The 15683-nt window shown below is 54.5% G+C and overlaps 1 protein-coding gene and 1 long non-coding RNA gene across 4 annotated transcripts in view; one reads left to right on the top strand and one right to left on the bottom strand.

Moving 5' to 3' along the window:
• Positions 1–2007: 2007 nt before the first annotated feature.
• LOC102935020 (ryncolin-1) lies at positions 2008–15197 on the bottom strand. Of its 3 annotated transcripts, none has more exons than XM_043532262.1 (8): positions 15094–15197; positions 9991–10131; positions 8892–8945; positions 8440–8475; positions 7086–7219; positions 5856–5985; positions 4888–5022; positions 2008–3103 (listed from the first exon to the last, which is right to left on the bottom strand). In XM_043532262.1, the coding sequence occupies exons 2-8, from the start codon at positions 10058–10060 to the stop codon at positions 2856–2858; spliced, it is 807 nt and encodes a 268-aa protein (XP_043388197.1). In that variant the 5' UTR covers positions 10061–10131; positions 15094–15197; the 3' UTR covers positions 2008–2855. The 3 variants fall into 3 exon arrangements, with proteins under 3 accessions (XP_043388197.1, XP_043388195.1, XP_043388196.1); XM_043532260.1 differs by lacking the exon at positions 15094–15197 and adding an exon at positions 12206–12418; XM_043532261.1 differs by lacking the exon at positions 15094–15197 and adding an exon at positions 12206–12418 and having other exon boundaries at positions 7086–7213.
• The window catches only part of LOC122463323, a 22158-nt gene continuing 20775 nt past the window's right edge, over positions 14301–15683 (top strand). Inside the window, exon 1 of the long non-coding RNA XR_006286574.1 lies at positions 14301–15115. This is a non-coding gene — a long non-coding RNA (uncharacterized LOC122463323). The remainder of the gene's footprint in view (positions 15116–15683) is intronic.

The following is a 15683-nucleotide window of genomic DNA, read 5'->3' as shown; positions in this document are numbered from 1 at the left end:
AGTGCAATTTAGATAGAGAAATGAATCATTCACCTGGCAAGTTTTCCAACAACCCCAGCATCTTGAAAGTTCTCCGGGGTCTTCTCTGTCCGTAATGAGACTGTATCTCTTATGTTCTGAGAAGTGCCCCACCTGCTTTCGTGCACACTCCAAACACTAGGAGCTCTGGCAGCTGGGGAAGGCTGGAGTTTACGGTATGACTCCCTGCAAGGTATTCAGTTCTAGTGATTGCCCAAGGCCCTGTATGAGACAGGGCAGAGTTGCCACAGGAGTGAATGCTCCAAGGGTCCTTAATACTCGTTTGGTTTCCATAGAAAACAGATAGTGATTCCCCTGAGGACTGGGAAGCTCAATCTCCGCCCCCCAGAGGATTGTGACCAATGTAGCGTAGCTTGTTTAAATAGATGAGCTATTAAGAGACGCTAAACATCACTGCTGCATTAGCTGCCATTTTTTTGTTGCAGCTCACCCTTCCTCTATCCCTCTCCTTTCAAATGATAAACTCCCAAGCCTAGGGATCGTGGGCAAGACTGCTGTCGTTTACGCCGTTGTAACTCTGGTGTTAAACCATTCTAGCAGATGAGAATCTGGTCCCTTGTTTGTACCTGTTGTCAGGAAAGTAGCAAGCATACAGTACGTGAACGCTACCCAATGGACCCACCAAAGTCTCTGCAATCTTAATGAGAGCTGTTGCCTCGTTGTTTACTTACACCTCCCCTCCCCTCTGCTGTCTCTTGTCTTAAACTTTGATTGTAAACCCCTCGGGACAGGGACTGTCTTTTTGCTGTTTGTACAGCGTCTGGCCCAACGGGGTCGTGGGGCATGGCTTGGGCTCCTAAACGCTACAATAAATGATGTGACGCCTGCGGGTTGCAATCAAACATTTTCTCTCGCAAAATGATCTGAGATGCGGTTGGGGTTTAAGACAGAGCCCGTTCAATGGACTTCACCCTTTCGTTCTTATTCTGGGGGTGCATTGAGGGTTGTCAAGGTTCCTTCCCCACTCTGAACTCTAGGGTACAGAGGTGGGGACCTGCATGAAAACCTCCTAAGCTTACTTTTACCAGCTTAGGTTAAAACTTCCCCAAGGTACAAACTATTTTACCCTTTGCCCTTGGACTTCCACTGCCACCACCAAACGTTTATCTGGGTTTATTTTTATTAGGAAAGCGTTGTTTGGAAACGTCTTTGCCCCCCAAAATCCTCCCAACTCTTGCACCCCACTTCCTGGGGAAGGTTTGGTAAAAATCCTCACCAATTTGCATAGGTGGCCACAGACCCAAACCCTTGGATCTTAAGAACAATGAAAAAGCATTCAGGTTCTGAAAAGAAGGATTTTAATAGAAGTAAAAAGAATCTCCTCTGTAAAATCAAGATGGTAAATACCTTACAGGGTAATTAGATTCAAAACATAGAGAATCCCTCTAGGTAAAACCTTAAGTTACAAAAAGGCACACAGACAGGAATATCCATTTTATTCAGCACAACTTAATTTCTCAGCCATTTAAAGAAATCATAATCTAACACATATCTAGCTAGATTACTTACTAAGTTCTAAGACTCCATTCCTGTTCTGTCCCCAGCAAAAGCATCACCCAGACAGAGAGAGACCCTTTGTTTTTCTCCCTCCTCCCAGCTTTTGAAAGTATCTTGTCTCCTTATTGGTCATTTTGGTCAGGTGCCAGCGAGGTTATCCTAGCTTCTTAACCCTTTACAGGTGAAAGGGTTTTTCCTCTGGCTAGGAGAGATTTTAAAGGTGTTTACCCTTCCCTTTATATTTATGACAAGGGTGCTTACAGCGAGAGCTTCTCTAGGGAGATTCCTCGCCCATTCTGCGTTCGGGACCCTAGAAACCAGCGAGACTGGGAAAGGCTTTCATCGCTCTCCTTTTTTCTCCTGGCCTGAGCAGTGCCGCCTAGAGACAACGTGCAGCCTTCCGTAATGTAAACCATGTTGAGTCTCAATCCCAAAAACTTGTGCTGAGGGGCTGAATAAAGCTTTGGGTGAAAACATCGTAGGCACTTTATTTTTCCAAAGAATAAGGAAAGAGAAATACAAAGCTACCCGCAAATCACCGTGGGGTGCAGGCTGACTGGGTAAATTCTCAAGCTCTGAGCACCCTCCATAGGGGCCAGACCCTTGAGATGTCAGCCGCTCCCTCTGCAATTCGTAGGGCCAGACTTTGCACAGAGGTCTCTTGAAAATCTGACCCCCATTGTGGAGGCCAAGCCCTGCTGAAAACTGGCTAATTGAGACGGTAAAATACCAGTGTGGGCTCATCAAAAGGGCCTTTGCTGCAGTAGCTTGGCATTCAGCCCGAGTACAGCTCAACTCGCAGGCAATTTCTCTGCTGCTTGGCCAGCGTTCAATAAAGTAACACTTTGCATTTCTGTAGCAACCCCCACTCTAGGATCTCGGAGCCCTTTGCAAATTATATTGAGCTGTGAGATGGGCCAGTATTCTCACCTACATTTTACAGCCGGGGGAAACTGAGGCAGGGAGGGGCAGCAACTTGTCCCAGGGTCAGACAGCAGGTCAGTGGGAAAAGTGTCCAGAAGTCCTGACTCCTAGCTCATCTTTCCTATAGCAGGACAAGCAGGGGTTTAAGTAGGTAGAGCTCTCACTGGGCCAGCCAAAGAAAAGAAGGAGCTGGGGGGGTGCTCCTGCTTTAGCCCCTGGGGGGACACCACCTGCAGGGCTAACACCCGGGGAGGAGACTGAATTGCAGTCTGCAGTACCGCAGCTAATGGCAAGTTCCCAGTTTACTAGCCCTGCAAAAGGGGTCTTCAGCCGTCAGTAGGTCCCTGGGGAAGGTTCCCTGTAGCATCAGCCCAGTCCCCAGAGAGAGAGGCTGCCTACTGGGGCCTTATTTTCATGTCCACGTATTTGTAAGAGTAGTGGTGCCCCTTCCCGGTGGACCAGTTGATCCCGTTGGCGTAGGAGCTGTGTTCACCTTTGAGGTACAGCCCGTTGAGGTTCGAGGAGTGGCACTGCCCATACCACCAGCCGCCTTTGTAGACGGTGGCACAGCTGCCCCCAAAGGTGTCATGGTCTTTGTCCCGTGTGGAGAAGCCCAGCTTGTTGTGTCCCGAGAGAGAATCTCCTGCAAGGGGAAGAAGGCAAATATACACAGGGCTTGGCCTGCGGCTTCTTCATTCCATGCCAAACTCACGGCCTTCGCATGAGGGCAAAGGCTTTCCCTAGCTGGAGTCGTAACAAAGAGTCTTGCCTCTAGGTCACTGGTTCAAATCCAGCCCATGTCTCTTTACCTATTAGTCATTAGTAGGAAGTATCACATATGGGGCCCTGATTCCCACCTTGCACAGTCATTTACACTTGTGCAAAGGCTCACACTGGTCTGATCTTGCAGTGTTTTGGTGTAAGTGCAGACCCAAGGTGCAGGGACCATGGAGAATAAGGCCCTAGTCCTTCTCCTGGCTGTCTGGTGTGAAATGAGTTCGGTGGGTCACAGGAGACAGGCGGTGCCCATACACCACTGGAGCCCCCAGCCCCACTCACACCCTTGCTGGAACTAGCACTGGCTCAATACATTTACTAGATGAATTTTGCTACGTTTTCCAGATAAAGTCGCCAAGAAATTCCCCTTTCTCCACCAGTTCTAGTCGGAAACTCGCAGCAGAGAAGCCAAGGCCTGACCGGCCCATGGACACTGGGCTGCCTTTCCACTCCTAGAGCTGGTCCCTCCAGGCCAGGGCTGAAGCACTGTGGACGTGCAGGTGGGAGGGGGGATGCTCCTGCAGACACCGCCCCGGCTGGACCTGGTGTGTGGACGTGCAGGGGCTCTGGTGGGGGCAGGCTGGGGCCCTTCATCAGTGCTGACACAAAGTCACAATGGAGGGCTGAGGAATCCTAGCCCTGCCCCCCAGCCTCGCACAGCTGGTATTTTGTCCACCCCTTGGGAACCACCGGTGGCGGCTTTCCTATGTGATAACCCCAGCAGCCTATCCCCACTCGAGGCGTCTCCCCCAGCCAGTTATCCTTGTGACCGAGAAATCCAGTCAGTAGCTTACAAACTCTTAGAGGACGTCTGCACAGCAGCTGCGCACCGGGATTCCCGGCGCAGGGAAGGGCACACTAGCTTTGCTCGAGATAGTACAGTAGAAGTAGTCGCGTGGCTAGCCGCCCGAGTACGTACCCAGGACCCCCGGCGGGGCAGTATCGGGAGGCCAGCCCCACCCACATGTGCAGGCGGACCCTCCATAACCATGAGAAACCGACGCTGCTTCCTCGACTTTGTAAAGTTTGTAAAGTTTCGCAAACGGTCATGGAGGCGAGGGGCAGCGAGGGCACTGACAGGATCCAGAGACAGTGGTTCCCCCACCCAGCTTTGCTAATGGGATCCTGACCTGCACATACCCTCCTCCTCTTCTCCAGGGCTGGGCTCCCCCATCCAGCCCTGCAAATGCACCTCCGTCCTGTAACAGCCCCTTCTGCCTGCCAGCTCTCATGGCTCCTCTCACACGGTCCGGTGGGGCGGCTGCTTTGATTTTTCTGTGACTTGCTCTGTTACCCTTGTCCTTAATGCTCTGACAGAGGGTCCTGGGGAGACTGCAGGCTCGGGGACAGATCCGCAGCTGCCCTCCCTCCAGGGAAAGGCTGCCCCTTGGTGACGAGCTAGCCTCATGGAACTAAGCCTTCCCCATCTGAAGATCTGGGCTCAGGCACTGGAGAGGCCACTGGTCTGAGGGCCTCCACCCTGCAATAGAGGGCAAAGCCACGAGAGCGAGCTGAAACACTGCAGCACAGCTGCCAGTCTCTGCTCAGGAGGGGCCGAAGAATGTAATAGCAAAGGGGGTGCCCGCTAGCTGGCCCCCGATCACCCTGCAGCAGCAGGCAGGCCTGAGTGGAAGTCACTCGGCAACTCACCCATGGTGCCATCCAAGTAGGAGCCCAAGGCAAGCGTGTAGTTTTCCTTTTCGCTCAGCATCTTGAAGCTGGTGTACTTGGCAAACGTGCTGGACTCATTGAAGTCCCTGGCATCAATCCGCAGCTGGTAGGTCCCTGAGGCCAAAAGGACAGCAAGGCATCAAGGTCCCGGCATTGCTGGAGAGAGCGGCCATGGCCCGAGACCAGCACCTTTTCCTCCCACAACGTGGGAGCGGGAGCTATGCTCACGGCGGGAAGATGCAGTCCCCCTGGGGGTTAGGGGCAGCCTGGGGACACAAGAATGGGAAACCCCGGAGGAAATGGAGGTGGGAATCTCCCCTGGGCTGGTGCCTTAGGGCGCTGTACAGGAGGGGCTAGGGGCTGTGATGCCAAGGTGGGGAACTAAGCCCAGGAAGCACCCAATGTCTGAAAGGGGTCTGGACTTTCATGATGACACCATGATCACACCAGCTCTGAGCCGTCTCCTTTTGGAGCTCACTAGGTAACACCGAGCTCTGATTGGGGTTTACCCTTTTCTAGGAACCCACCCCAGCATGCTCTGCGGCTAGCTGGCCCTTTAGACTGTGGGGCAGACAAGCTGCTCCAGCCCTACAAATGGCCGTTTGGCCTCTGGCTGCTGCAGGCTGGACTTCTCTTCTTTCCAGAGGGTGATTTGTTAGCGGCCTGTCCCAGGAGGAGGGGCGCGCTCAGAAGAGTACGTGCTGTGTTTACTCTTAGAGCCAAACTGAACTGGCTGCGTGGGCAGCAGCGATGGGTTGGTTTAAAGCTGATAAGGAAAAGTCTTTCCTCCGTGTTAACTCCCGGGGCCAGATTCTGATCCCTGCTATGCGTGGGTAGATCTGGGGTAGCTCTATTAAAGTCAGTGATTTTACGCCTCAGTCCAGCCTTCCCCTGCTCTCTCCCTGTGACTGCTCCCTTCTCAGCTGGGTGGTGAGAAGTCTCCTTACCGGAGCGGGTGAGAAGGTGGATGTTGTCGTTGCCCAGCCAGAACTCCGATGCTTGGTTTCCAAACCCTCTCTTGTAGGCCTCCCAGCCCTGATAGAAATCCACCGACCCGTCCTGTCGCCGCTGGAACGCCTGGAAGGCAAGAGGCAAGTCACGCCCAAACTCAGCGAGCCCTGCATGCAATGCAGGCATGACACGGGGAGCTGGGCAGGACCCAATCCTGCCGCTGACGCTGTGTGTGTTGGGGGGTGTCTCCCAGCGGGTCCAATATCCATCCTTCAGCTGATTTCAGTGAACACCAAACAGCTGTCTCCCCACTGAAGGATCTTATGTGGTGCCTACTGCCAAGGGGCACCAGCAGGGATCGACCCCTAGACCTGCCTCACGACAGGCACAGGGCTAGAGGCAAAGGACTAGCACCCCACTGCTCCTGTAGCATCGCTGACAGCCAGAGTTTCAAAGCCCTGGGTAGCTGGGACGGGGGCCAGGGAGCACACCCTTGCTCTGGGGGAGAGGAGACTAATGAGCTCTCCTGGGCTTGTTCAGCCCTTAAGGAGGCACATCTGTAAGGGTTGCTCTGCCTGGAGGGGGCGGGTGGGAGCTTAGAAAGGGAAAACAGGGCCCTGGAAGGGGCGGTGAACAGGGCGAACACTGCTATGCCCCTGAGAGTGCTGACCACGCAGACAGATCAGCCAAGCGGGAGACAGTCTCTGGCCTCACTGCCCCTGCGGTGACCGGCTGTCAAACAGGGTGCCCCAGGCTGGAGTGAGACCCTAACTAAAGACAGCCCCAAAAGGCTGGTTGCAGAAAGACTGCTGAAGAGACGGCCCTTATTTCTGCTTTCTGATTCCCCTCCCTGTCAAGGGAAAGAGAGAGAAAAGGGCCTCCCTTGTCTGTTCTGTCTGGAGAGCCCCTTGTGCGCTACAAACAGCGGGAGGACGTTATAAAGAACGTGGCCTGGGCTCTGGTGGGGACTCCGGGGAGTCTCAGCCCCCCACAACAGCCAAGGTGCTGAGCTCTTTGGAAAGACTGGCTACCTGGTGCTTACGTGCGAGACGAGCGCGTCTGAAAGTCTGGCCTGAACTCCCCTAACCGGGACCTGCAGCAGAGTCTTCAGCCTGGCACGTGGACTGGTCACTAGAGGGGCCACAGACCCACTCTGTGCAATGGTGTATTTCCTCTAGCGTCCTCTCCTCCCTGGCCTGCTTGCCCCCGTCAGTAGAAGGACTCACCAGCCAGCCCCCGCCATCCGTTTCCATGTCACAGAAGACGGTCAGCGTCCTCCCCGGTTGGGGGTGGACGGGGTACCAGCCGCTCAGCCCCTGTCCCTGCTCCAGCAGCTCCTTGCAGTTCCTGGCACCTGCCCCTCGGGGGAAACACCAGCTGGGTGAGTTCGTTATGGACAAGGCAGTTAGGAATGTTCAATCTGCCACAGGGGTTGGGATGGGGGTCCCAGAGCACCAGCCACTCTGTCTTGGATGACACGGGGAGCTGGGCAGGGCCCAAACTGGCTGCTGAAGCTGCGGGGGGGTGTCTCCCAGTGACTCTCCTTCAGATGATCTCCGTGAACATCAAACAGCTGTCTCCCCACTGAAGGATCTTATGTGGTGCCTACTGCCTACCCAGAGCAGTGGGAAGAATGAATGACGTTGGCCTTCACAGCCATCTGCAGGCTGACCGATAAACACACACCGGTTAGGGAAGTGCCGGGCAAATATTTTCTCTGTTCACTGGCTGAAAATGAAAAATTTCTGGAGCTTTTTGGCAAATTGAAAAGTCAAAGAAGTTTTCGGATTGGGTGGAACAGAAGGTTGGTTTGGATTTGCTGCCACGTTGTTGAGGCCGCAGTTGGTCCGTGTTTAGAGGTTGACCCTTTTTAAATGTTTGGCTGTCCTGAATAAAAGGAAAGGAAATCTGGAGACACAGAAGTCAGTGTGAACCGAAAAATCCAGGCGTTCATTTAGAAAGGGTCAAAATGACATGTTTTGTCGGGGGGTGTTTTGTTTTCATTTTTGACTGAAGCAAAAATTCTGGAAACCCTTTGGTGTCCCCGAAGCAGCTCTTTTCACAGAAAAGGCAGGTGCCCAGCGAAAACTCGGAGCTGGCCCCTGGCGGTGATTCAGCTGGGGGGGGTTCTCTCCAGCTGGACTGAATAAACACCAGAGCGTGAAATCAGAACTGCAGGTGGTGAGGGTGGGGTGAGGAATGAACTAGCTGCTGCCTGGCTGTTTCATGCTGGAGCTGATGGTAAATGCATTTGAGGGGCCTTAATTGGGGTTTAACGATGCTCTGGGTCTCTGGAGGAGTAAACTGATGCAAGAGAAAAGGAAGGAAAATAGCCTTAGCCAGGGCAGCTGTGTTTGGTGGGGATGTTGTTTGGGGGAGGCTGGACTCTCACTTGGTGGCTTCACTATATGCTATTAAATTGCAGCTGATGGAGTTACTCCTGTAGCTGGGGTGGTAGCAGTCTGTGCTTTTGGTGTGGGAGGTCCCGGGTTTGATCCCCATGGACGGCCTGTGGCATCTGTGTGTTCGCAGCCGTGTTGGTGCGCGAGGGCAGGGTTTGAGGCTGAGGAAGGCATGTACCTTGCTGCTGAGAGCTGGCAGAACTGCTGGTTTCTCCTGAGGGAAGAGAGAGACAGCCATTGGTAAGAGGGGTGCGTGTGGCAGCTGGGCAGTAATGAGAGGGCAGAGGTTGCCACATGCTCTGGAGAAGGGTGGCTCTCAAATGTCACCTCGGGGTGGTGAAAGGGCCTTGCAGGGGGTGCTGGCAGCAATGTGGACCTCTGTGAGGCCAGGCTTTCATTCCCAGCCATTGAGTCCTTCTTCCCAGGGGGGTAGTGGCAATGTCTCTTCTCCAGAGCAGAGGAGGGGAAGGTGATAAGCCCAGGGAATGCAGCACTCAGACCAGTTTGCAGGCAGGAGTCCAGATATGTCAAGAGAGTTAGCAGGGTGCAGCCAGGGGATAGAGCTGTGAGGTTTCCCAGGGGGCCCAATCCTGCATCCCATCCTCCCCCAAAGAGTCCCATTGAAGTTACCTTTGTCTCCTTTGGGTCCAGCCTTCCCCATTGCCCCAGGGGAGCCCTTCTCGCCTGAGGAAACAGAGCAGAGGCATGGACCTGGTTCCCTTTATTGTGCCTTTAGAGCTACCTGACAACAGCCTTTTAAAGCCAGGCAATGCGGCTGGGGAGCTGTGGGAGGGGAGCAGACTGGATGGGGATTTCTAAGGGGACACGGAGCCTTTTGCCTCTAGGTCATGGATTCAAATTCAGCCCCAGTGGGTACCATTTATTGGCTCGGGTGAAATGAGCGAGCAGCTCAGTCCAGTTCCCAGTGGACAGGGGTGTCCGTGCTAGAAAAAATACCAGAGGCCAAGGATTGGGTAGGCCAAGGTGCCACATCTCTCACCCCCAGCTAGTCTCTGCATACATGGTTCACTCGCTCATGGAAGGGATATTGTGTCAGCGTTTCAGTAGCAGAGACAACCAGCCAAGATCTGTTGGGCACAGGCTCCTTGCCAGCTCTTTGACATTTCTCCTGCGCATTATTCTGTCCCCACTGCCTCTCTGGTCCATTCACAGTGTAAGCTCTTGAGAGCAGGGACTGTCTGGACAGCCCCCAGCCCCCTCCCGCTCTGACCTATGGTAATACACATGATCAATGTTAATAGTAACACAAGCCTGAGAGCTCAGACTGCACTGCAGAACTCAAACCTGGATTGTGCAATCCTGTCTGAAACTTTCCCTGCAAATGCTGAAATATAACCCAAATCTAAAAGCTGCTTTCCCTCGCAAGGCCTGATAGGCTCCTCAGTCCAGCCGCTCCGACTCCCCAGTGTGTGTCCCTGAGGAGCACGGCGCAGAGTTCTAGGGCTGTGAGCTTCCTCAAAGCAGTGTCCTGCTTGCCTCCCGTGAGCTGATTTCCTGCTCTCCATTCTCCTCCTCTGAAATGCAGGTTGGCAACGTGCTCCCCAGACTCTCTGAGCCCGTGCCCTGCCTGTCAGCTGAGTTAGGGCCCGAGCATTCACAAGGAGCCTGCCAGTCTCTTTGTCTTGTCTGGATACATATGTCTGTCACTAGGGCCGGGAAGAGCAAGAACAACCTCTGTGGTTGCTGAGTCCTGACAGCATCCTCTCATCTGGGGGCCCTTGAGGGCCTGGATCTCCTTTAGCCCCAGGTAGGCCATTTGTCCCTGGCATGCCCGGCATTCCTGGGATCCCTGGCTGGCCCTGGAAAAAGATCTTCTTGTCCGCTCCACACTGGGATAATCCCTTCAGCTCTGAAAGAGGCAGAGAAGCAGGCTGGAGTGAGGGGAGCAAGCGCGCAGTGTGATGGTGGAATCCTGAAGTTAGCGGTAACAGTGACCCCGGGAAAGGCTCATGCACCTGGGGGGACGCTGAAACTGCATGATCACATTTAGCTACTTGGTGTAACTGGGCTGGTACCAGGCAGACCGGGGTGCGTATTCAAGTATCTTACAGGGAACACATCTCTTGTCTCCCTCCGTGATGGAAGCGCTGTAGCCTGTCCATATCTGGTACCGCAGCCTGACTTGCTGGTAGGAGCCCTGCAATTTCCCATGTACGAGGAGTATGTGACACTGGGATTTGGCAGGTAGCGTGAAAAGCCAAACTGAACAGGCAGGGCTGGGAAGTCTGCCCAGATCTCTGCCCTCGTTGGCTTAGGGGTGTAGTTGGCCATGGTGACTGGAAGGAAGCAGCTTGGTCAGGAGTGAGTCCAAGGGTGAGATTTCCACCCCCCCACCCCCAGGCCCATAAGACTAGAATTAAACATCCCCCCCCCACCAGAAGGTGACAATGCACTTGGCAAATGTGGGTAAATTAAACCTGAACCCCCAGTCAGCAGACCGAGGGAAACCCAGACACACGGAGGCTAAGTGCCTGGCACCAGATGACACAGCAAACGGGTGGTGGAGCCAGGAATAGACCCTACTTATCCTGACTCCAGCCTGTGCTTTCACCCCTAGATATCACCCTGCTCATCTGATATGGACAGTAATATAGAGAAGCCGGGGAGGGGTCGGGCCCTGTGTCAGATTTCAGCTGGGGATCGATCCCTGCCTGTGCGCATCGACCAAGCTCCCAACTCGGGAGACAATCTGCCCATTTTAAATGTTAGAAAGTTTAAAGTAATAACTACAAACTCTATTGGGGGAGGGAAGAGAGTTGGATCTCGCTGGAAAGTGGAAATGGGTTCATCACAACACCTCTGGCTATTTTCTGAGCCCCCAAAGATGTTCTAGGCACCTCTCCAACCAAGTAACGAGACTTTCCCTGCCCCAGTGGGCTCCCAAGCAATATTTAACAGCATAGAGCAGGTGAGGGTCCTACCCAGACTAAGAGGGGGCGTGGGGGGGGAAGGGAGAGGCAGGACAAACATGGCTGGGGTGCTGTCACCTGGTCACACGATCAATGTAGCGGTGCTCCTTGTGGTGGTGTGGATGGGCAAATGTTGAGGAGGAGGGAGAAAGGCCAAGGAGGATGAGGCTAGTGTCTGACTTCAGGGAGAGAAGTATCATTAGCCACATTTGGCAGATGGGGAAACTGAGGTACAGAATGAGTCAGTGACTTGTCCAGGGCCACACAGAGATTCTGAGGCTAGAGCTGGAATGGTCCTGATGCCCTGCTTCATCCTCTGCCTGTTAGATCACAGTGACCACAGCAGATACTCTCTAGACAGGACACTTGCTATCAAGGGCAAAATGTCCCGCACGCATTGCTCCAAGGAGTTACTTCCTGGGCAGTGTCTATGTGCTCCCCAGACAGAGCCTATCCTTCCGGGTCTCCTAGCGTCTCAGCACCAGCAATAGGGAACCCAGCCCATGGGGATTAATTGCCGGCTGGGAGAGGCTGACAGCCTGACACAGAGGCGAGCACTGCTAAACCCAGCCATGCGTGAACCTCTGCTCCAGCTAGGGTTGGGATTGCTTAAACAAACCCCTTCAGTCAGCTTCCCCCCACCCCACCCCTGGGGCTGTGGGTGTCTCCCCACCTCCTTACCATTATTCTGATCCAAACCCCTCTCAGGTCAGGTCCTTTCCATGGACTCCAGGGGCTTTGCCTCGCCTTTCAGGGCGGGGGAGCATCCTGCCTGTCCGACGGGGAGCTCCTCAGAAATGCAGCTGCCCCCCAGCAATGTCCCGCTGCGGCTCCTCTTCAGAGCCTGCTCCCTGCTGGAGCCCATGAGCATTGGACTGAGTTTGGCCCCCAGTTTGGAGAACAAAACCCCACAAAGGGATCCCCAAAGGTGCTGAGTACCCCCAGCCCCCGCTGACTTCAATGGGAGCCACGGGCTCTCAGCTCGGCCCTGGACTCAGCTCCCCAGCTACTCACGTGCACAGCAGCTGGACTCGGTCTCCTGGGCAAAGCCCGCTCTGGGGGCAGCAGCAGCCATCAGGAACGCCAGGGTGCGGAGAAGGGCCCTGCAAGACTTCATCTTGTCCTGCTGCCCCCACACCGTTACCCCTCGGGGTGCCTCTTGGAGCCGGGACTGCTCTGCCGCTTATATACCCCGCTGACTTTCCCGGCTAGGAGTCCCGACGACAGGCAAACACCTGTATTGCGTAACACCTGTTCTGCCCGGGGGCCAGCCTTTCCCAATGAGCATGTGGCGCAAGAGCTGGGCTCAGAGGTTCCCGAAAGCCAGGCACAGGCTTACTTCCTGGAGCCAAACAAATGGCCATGGGCGGCGTGCGATATCGCGCTATCAGCGAGCCTCTGTTTGCGCTTCGGCCTAACGAAATCCCCTCTGCTCTTTCAAAAGCAGCTGGAGGGTTCTTCTGAACTTCCTGTCCTGAGCTGTTATGGGGCGTTGATCATGCTGTTGAACAGCTGCTGCGCTCCACCCCAGAGCTGGCTGCATTCTGGTGGTTGGTAAGTTCATTCCTGTTTGAAAGGCAGCCTGGCTCGCAGGAATGAGGTCAGGACTGGGTGCCCCAGAGCACCTGAATTCTAATTTTGGCTCTGTCATTGACTCACTGAGAAGCCTTGGGTGTCTCTCTTTCCCCATCTGCGAAATGGGTAACACATGCTTTCCTGCCTCCCTCCCAAAGCTGCTGTGAAAAGAACGGTTTGCTAGGAGGTGTTAGTATTACATTTCTCTGGTGCCTTTCATTCCCAAGGACACCATCTGTCTATCTAACATCTGGAACTTGTAAAGAACCTTTCACTACAGCCTTGGCCTTGGCAAACCACGTAGACAGGCGTCCCTTCACGCAGCCCATGCAGCCACCTCTGGGGTGGAACATGGTGGCTGTTTGACAGCGGAGTTTAGGACAGGAAGTGAAGGAAATCTCATGTCCAAGGAAATATTTTAGGGGAGCAAACTGGAAATGGGTCAGGACACCAGACTTAACACCCCTACCCCTGCTGAAAGTGCCATGGGATCTGGAATGACCACACAGATCCAGGACCCCCGGGGACTGGCTCAGCACTGAGGCAACGGGAAGAGCAGCAACCGCAACACCACTAGCCCCCCACTGCTTGCAGCAACTGGATTTCCTTGAAGTCTGGTCAAGCACTTACCCAGCCGGCCCCTGCTTGGCTTTGGAGAGGTTACGTGTTTATTAAGGTAGCGCCTAAGGACCCACCGGGAATGTGCTAGGAGCTGTATAAACACTCAGCCGAGCTCCCAGCCTGAAGGGCCGTGGCTTTGGGTTCACACCTCTCCAGTGATGACGGCGGGAGCGCAAGGAGCCCTTCAGTGTATGGGATAATTCCCCTCCCTCTGGAGTTCTGCTGTGCTGGGGGTTTCGGGGTGTTATTGATGCTGGACCAGGACTGAGCTTCCAGAACAGAGGGAGGGGGGAGGAGGAGCCGCCGGGGAGGAAATGGTACCAGCCAGTTGGGGGAATTGGGGGGATTGCCTTTAGCTGCCCTCTGGCACAACCGAGGCAGCCCCTTCTGGGGCCAGAGGGGAGCAGGCTTTGATCTTGCTCTTGGCGTAAAGCTCTTGGCTCCCTGCAGCGTAAATCATGAGCCCCTCCATTAGAGTCACTCGAATGACACCAGTGCAAAGCCCATGCAAGGGGGATCAGAATCAGGCCCACGTTGGCAGCCTCCTTCCAGGGTTATGGTGCAGTCCTTCCTGGAGGTGTCAGAGAAGGTAGGAGAAGCTTGTCTAGTAGCCATGGGTAGCACTGCCCTTCTCTCCAGAGCTCACCTGCTGCAGAGGCAAACGTTGCAGGGAGCCGAGCGGGGGAGGAAGATGCAGGACAGCGGATGTGTGTGTGTCCCTGGAGCTGCAATGTCAGACCCCTTGCTGCAGGGGAAAGAGCCTGAACTGGATTACTATGCTCCCCTGGGGTCAGCCCCATGGAGCTGCCTTCTAACATCCACCCCCCTTCCCCTGTCCTGTGTTAAAGACGATGCCAGCCTAGCAGATGAAACCCTCCATCCCCTTTCTTGGGGTGTGTTTGCTGGGCCTGGCATGTTCTCCAGCACGGGGCATCCGTGGGTGTTTTTCAGAGTGGGCTGCGTGGAACACAGAGCCGGCTGCTTATCGCTCACAACGGTCAGCTCTGCCTGTTCGCTTGCGTTCAAGGGAAAGCGACAGTGACTCACAAGCAGCCTCTCCGAAGAAAATGAAAGCGCATCTCAAAGCGGCTTCTGGTCTGGGAAGAGCATCACCGCCCACGTGAATCAAACTCCCCCTGCTGCCCCTTCACGCCCTGCCGGAGGGTCTGAAACAAAACCAGAGTAGGCAGCTGGCTCTCACTGCAGCTACTTCTCCTCCAAGCCAGCACAATATCTACTGCTCCAGCCAGAGATCCCCACTGGGAACGTTAACCAAGCCTGAGAAATCTCATCAGCTGTAAGCTCCAATTTACAGATGGGTAAACTGAGGACTGGGGTGCTGATGTGATTTACGCAGAGTCCGGGCATGAGTCAGTGGCAGAGCTGGGGGTAGAACCCAGGAGTCCTGATGCACAAACTTCTGCTTGATCCTGTCCCATTACCAATACACAACAGCCGTCGCTGGTGCTAAGCTGTGACCTGCCCACTAATGTATTGGAAAAAATCCCGTGCACACCCCACTTCTTCCTTCTCGGTGCCTCTTGTTGTTTTGTTCTCATTTTACTCCATTGATTGCAACACACCTGTACAGCTGGGCTGGGGGAGGATCCCTGACTGTCTGTTTCCACTGAACAAACATGGAATTTCTGTTTTGCCAAGAGCAGCAGCAACTGGCCCACAGCCTGGCTGCCTTTTGTTTTGCTCACCTGTGCACGCACCAGCCTGAAGGTCGGTCTGGGCATTTTGGGGACGAGGGGGGCTGACTCCTCACTGCAGCTTGCCGGTTTTCTCGCTTCCCTGTCGCTGCAGCCTGTGCTCACACTGTTCCTTTGTTACTGGAAATATGTCAGCAACGCTGCCAGGCAAAGTAGGGCTGGGGCAAAGTTCAGGTGCTGGGAGCAAAGAGAAATCTACTGTCCTGAGCCAGGCCAGGCTGGGGGAGGCTGGAAGGGGAATTGGTTTTTCTTCCCTTTTTGGGGAGGTTGGCCCCAGTGCTTGTTATGGGAGCTGTATGCAAAGTTCTGGTCAGTCCCAGATCAGGTATAAGCCAGCCACTGGTGGGCTGAGGTTTGGGTGATATTCATCACACCAGTGGCACCACGCACCAGACCCCGTGGCAGGTAGAGCTGGGGCGGGAGTAGTTTTGGTAGAACCGGAATGTTCTTGGGATGTTTATTCTGTCGCTCCTTGAATTGATAACGGGTGGGCTTTCCTTAAGGTGAACCCAGCCTGTACCTGCTCTGCTGGTGTGTTCCTGGGAGCATTGCTCTTTGCTTGCCCTATTGTTGAGGACACC

Source organism: Chelonia mydas, chromosome 19, assembly GCF_015237465.2.
Source record: "Chelonia mydas isolate rCheMyd1 chromosome 19, rCheMyd1.pri.v2, whole genome shotgun sequence".
Classification (NCBI taxonomy): domain Eukaryota; kingdom Metazoa; phylum Chordata; order Testudines; family Cheloniidae; genus Chelonia; species Chelonia mydas.
Note: the sequence above shows the minus strand (reverse complement) of the source record. Positions and strands in the feature narration are given on the sequence as shown.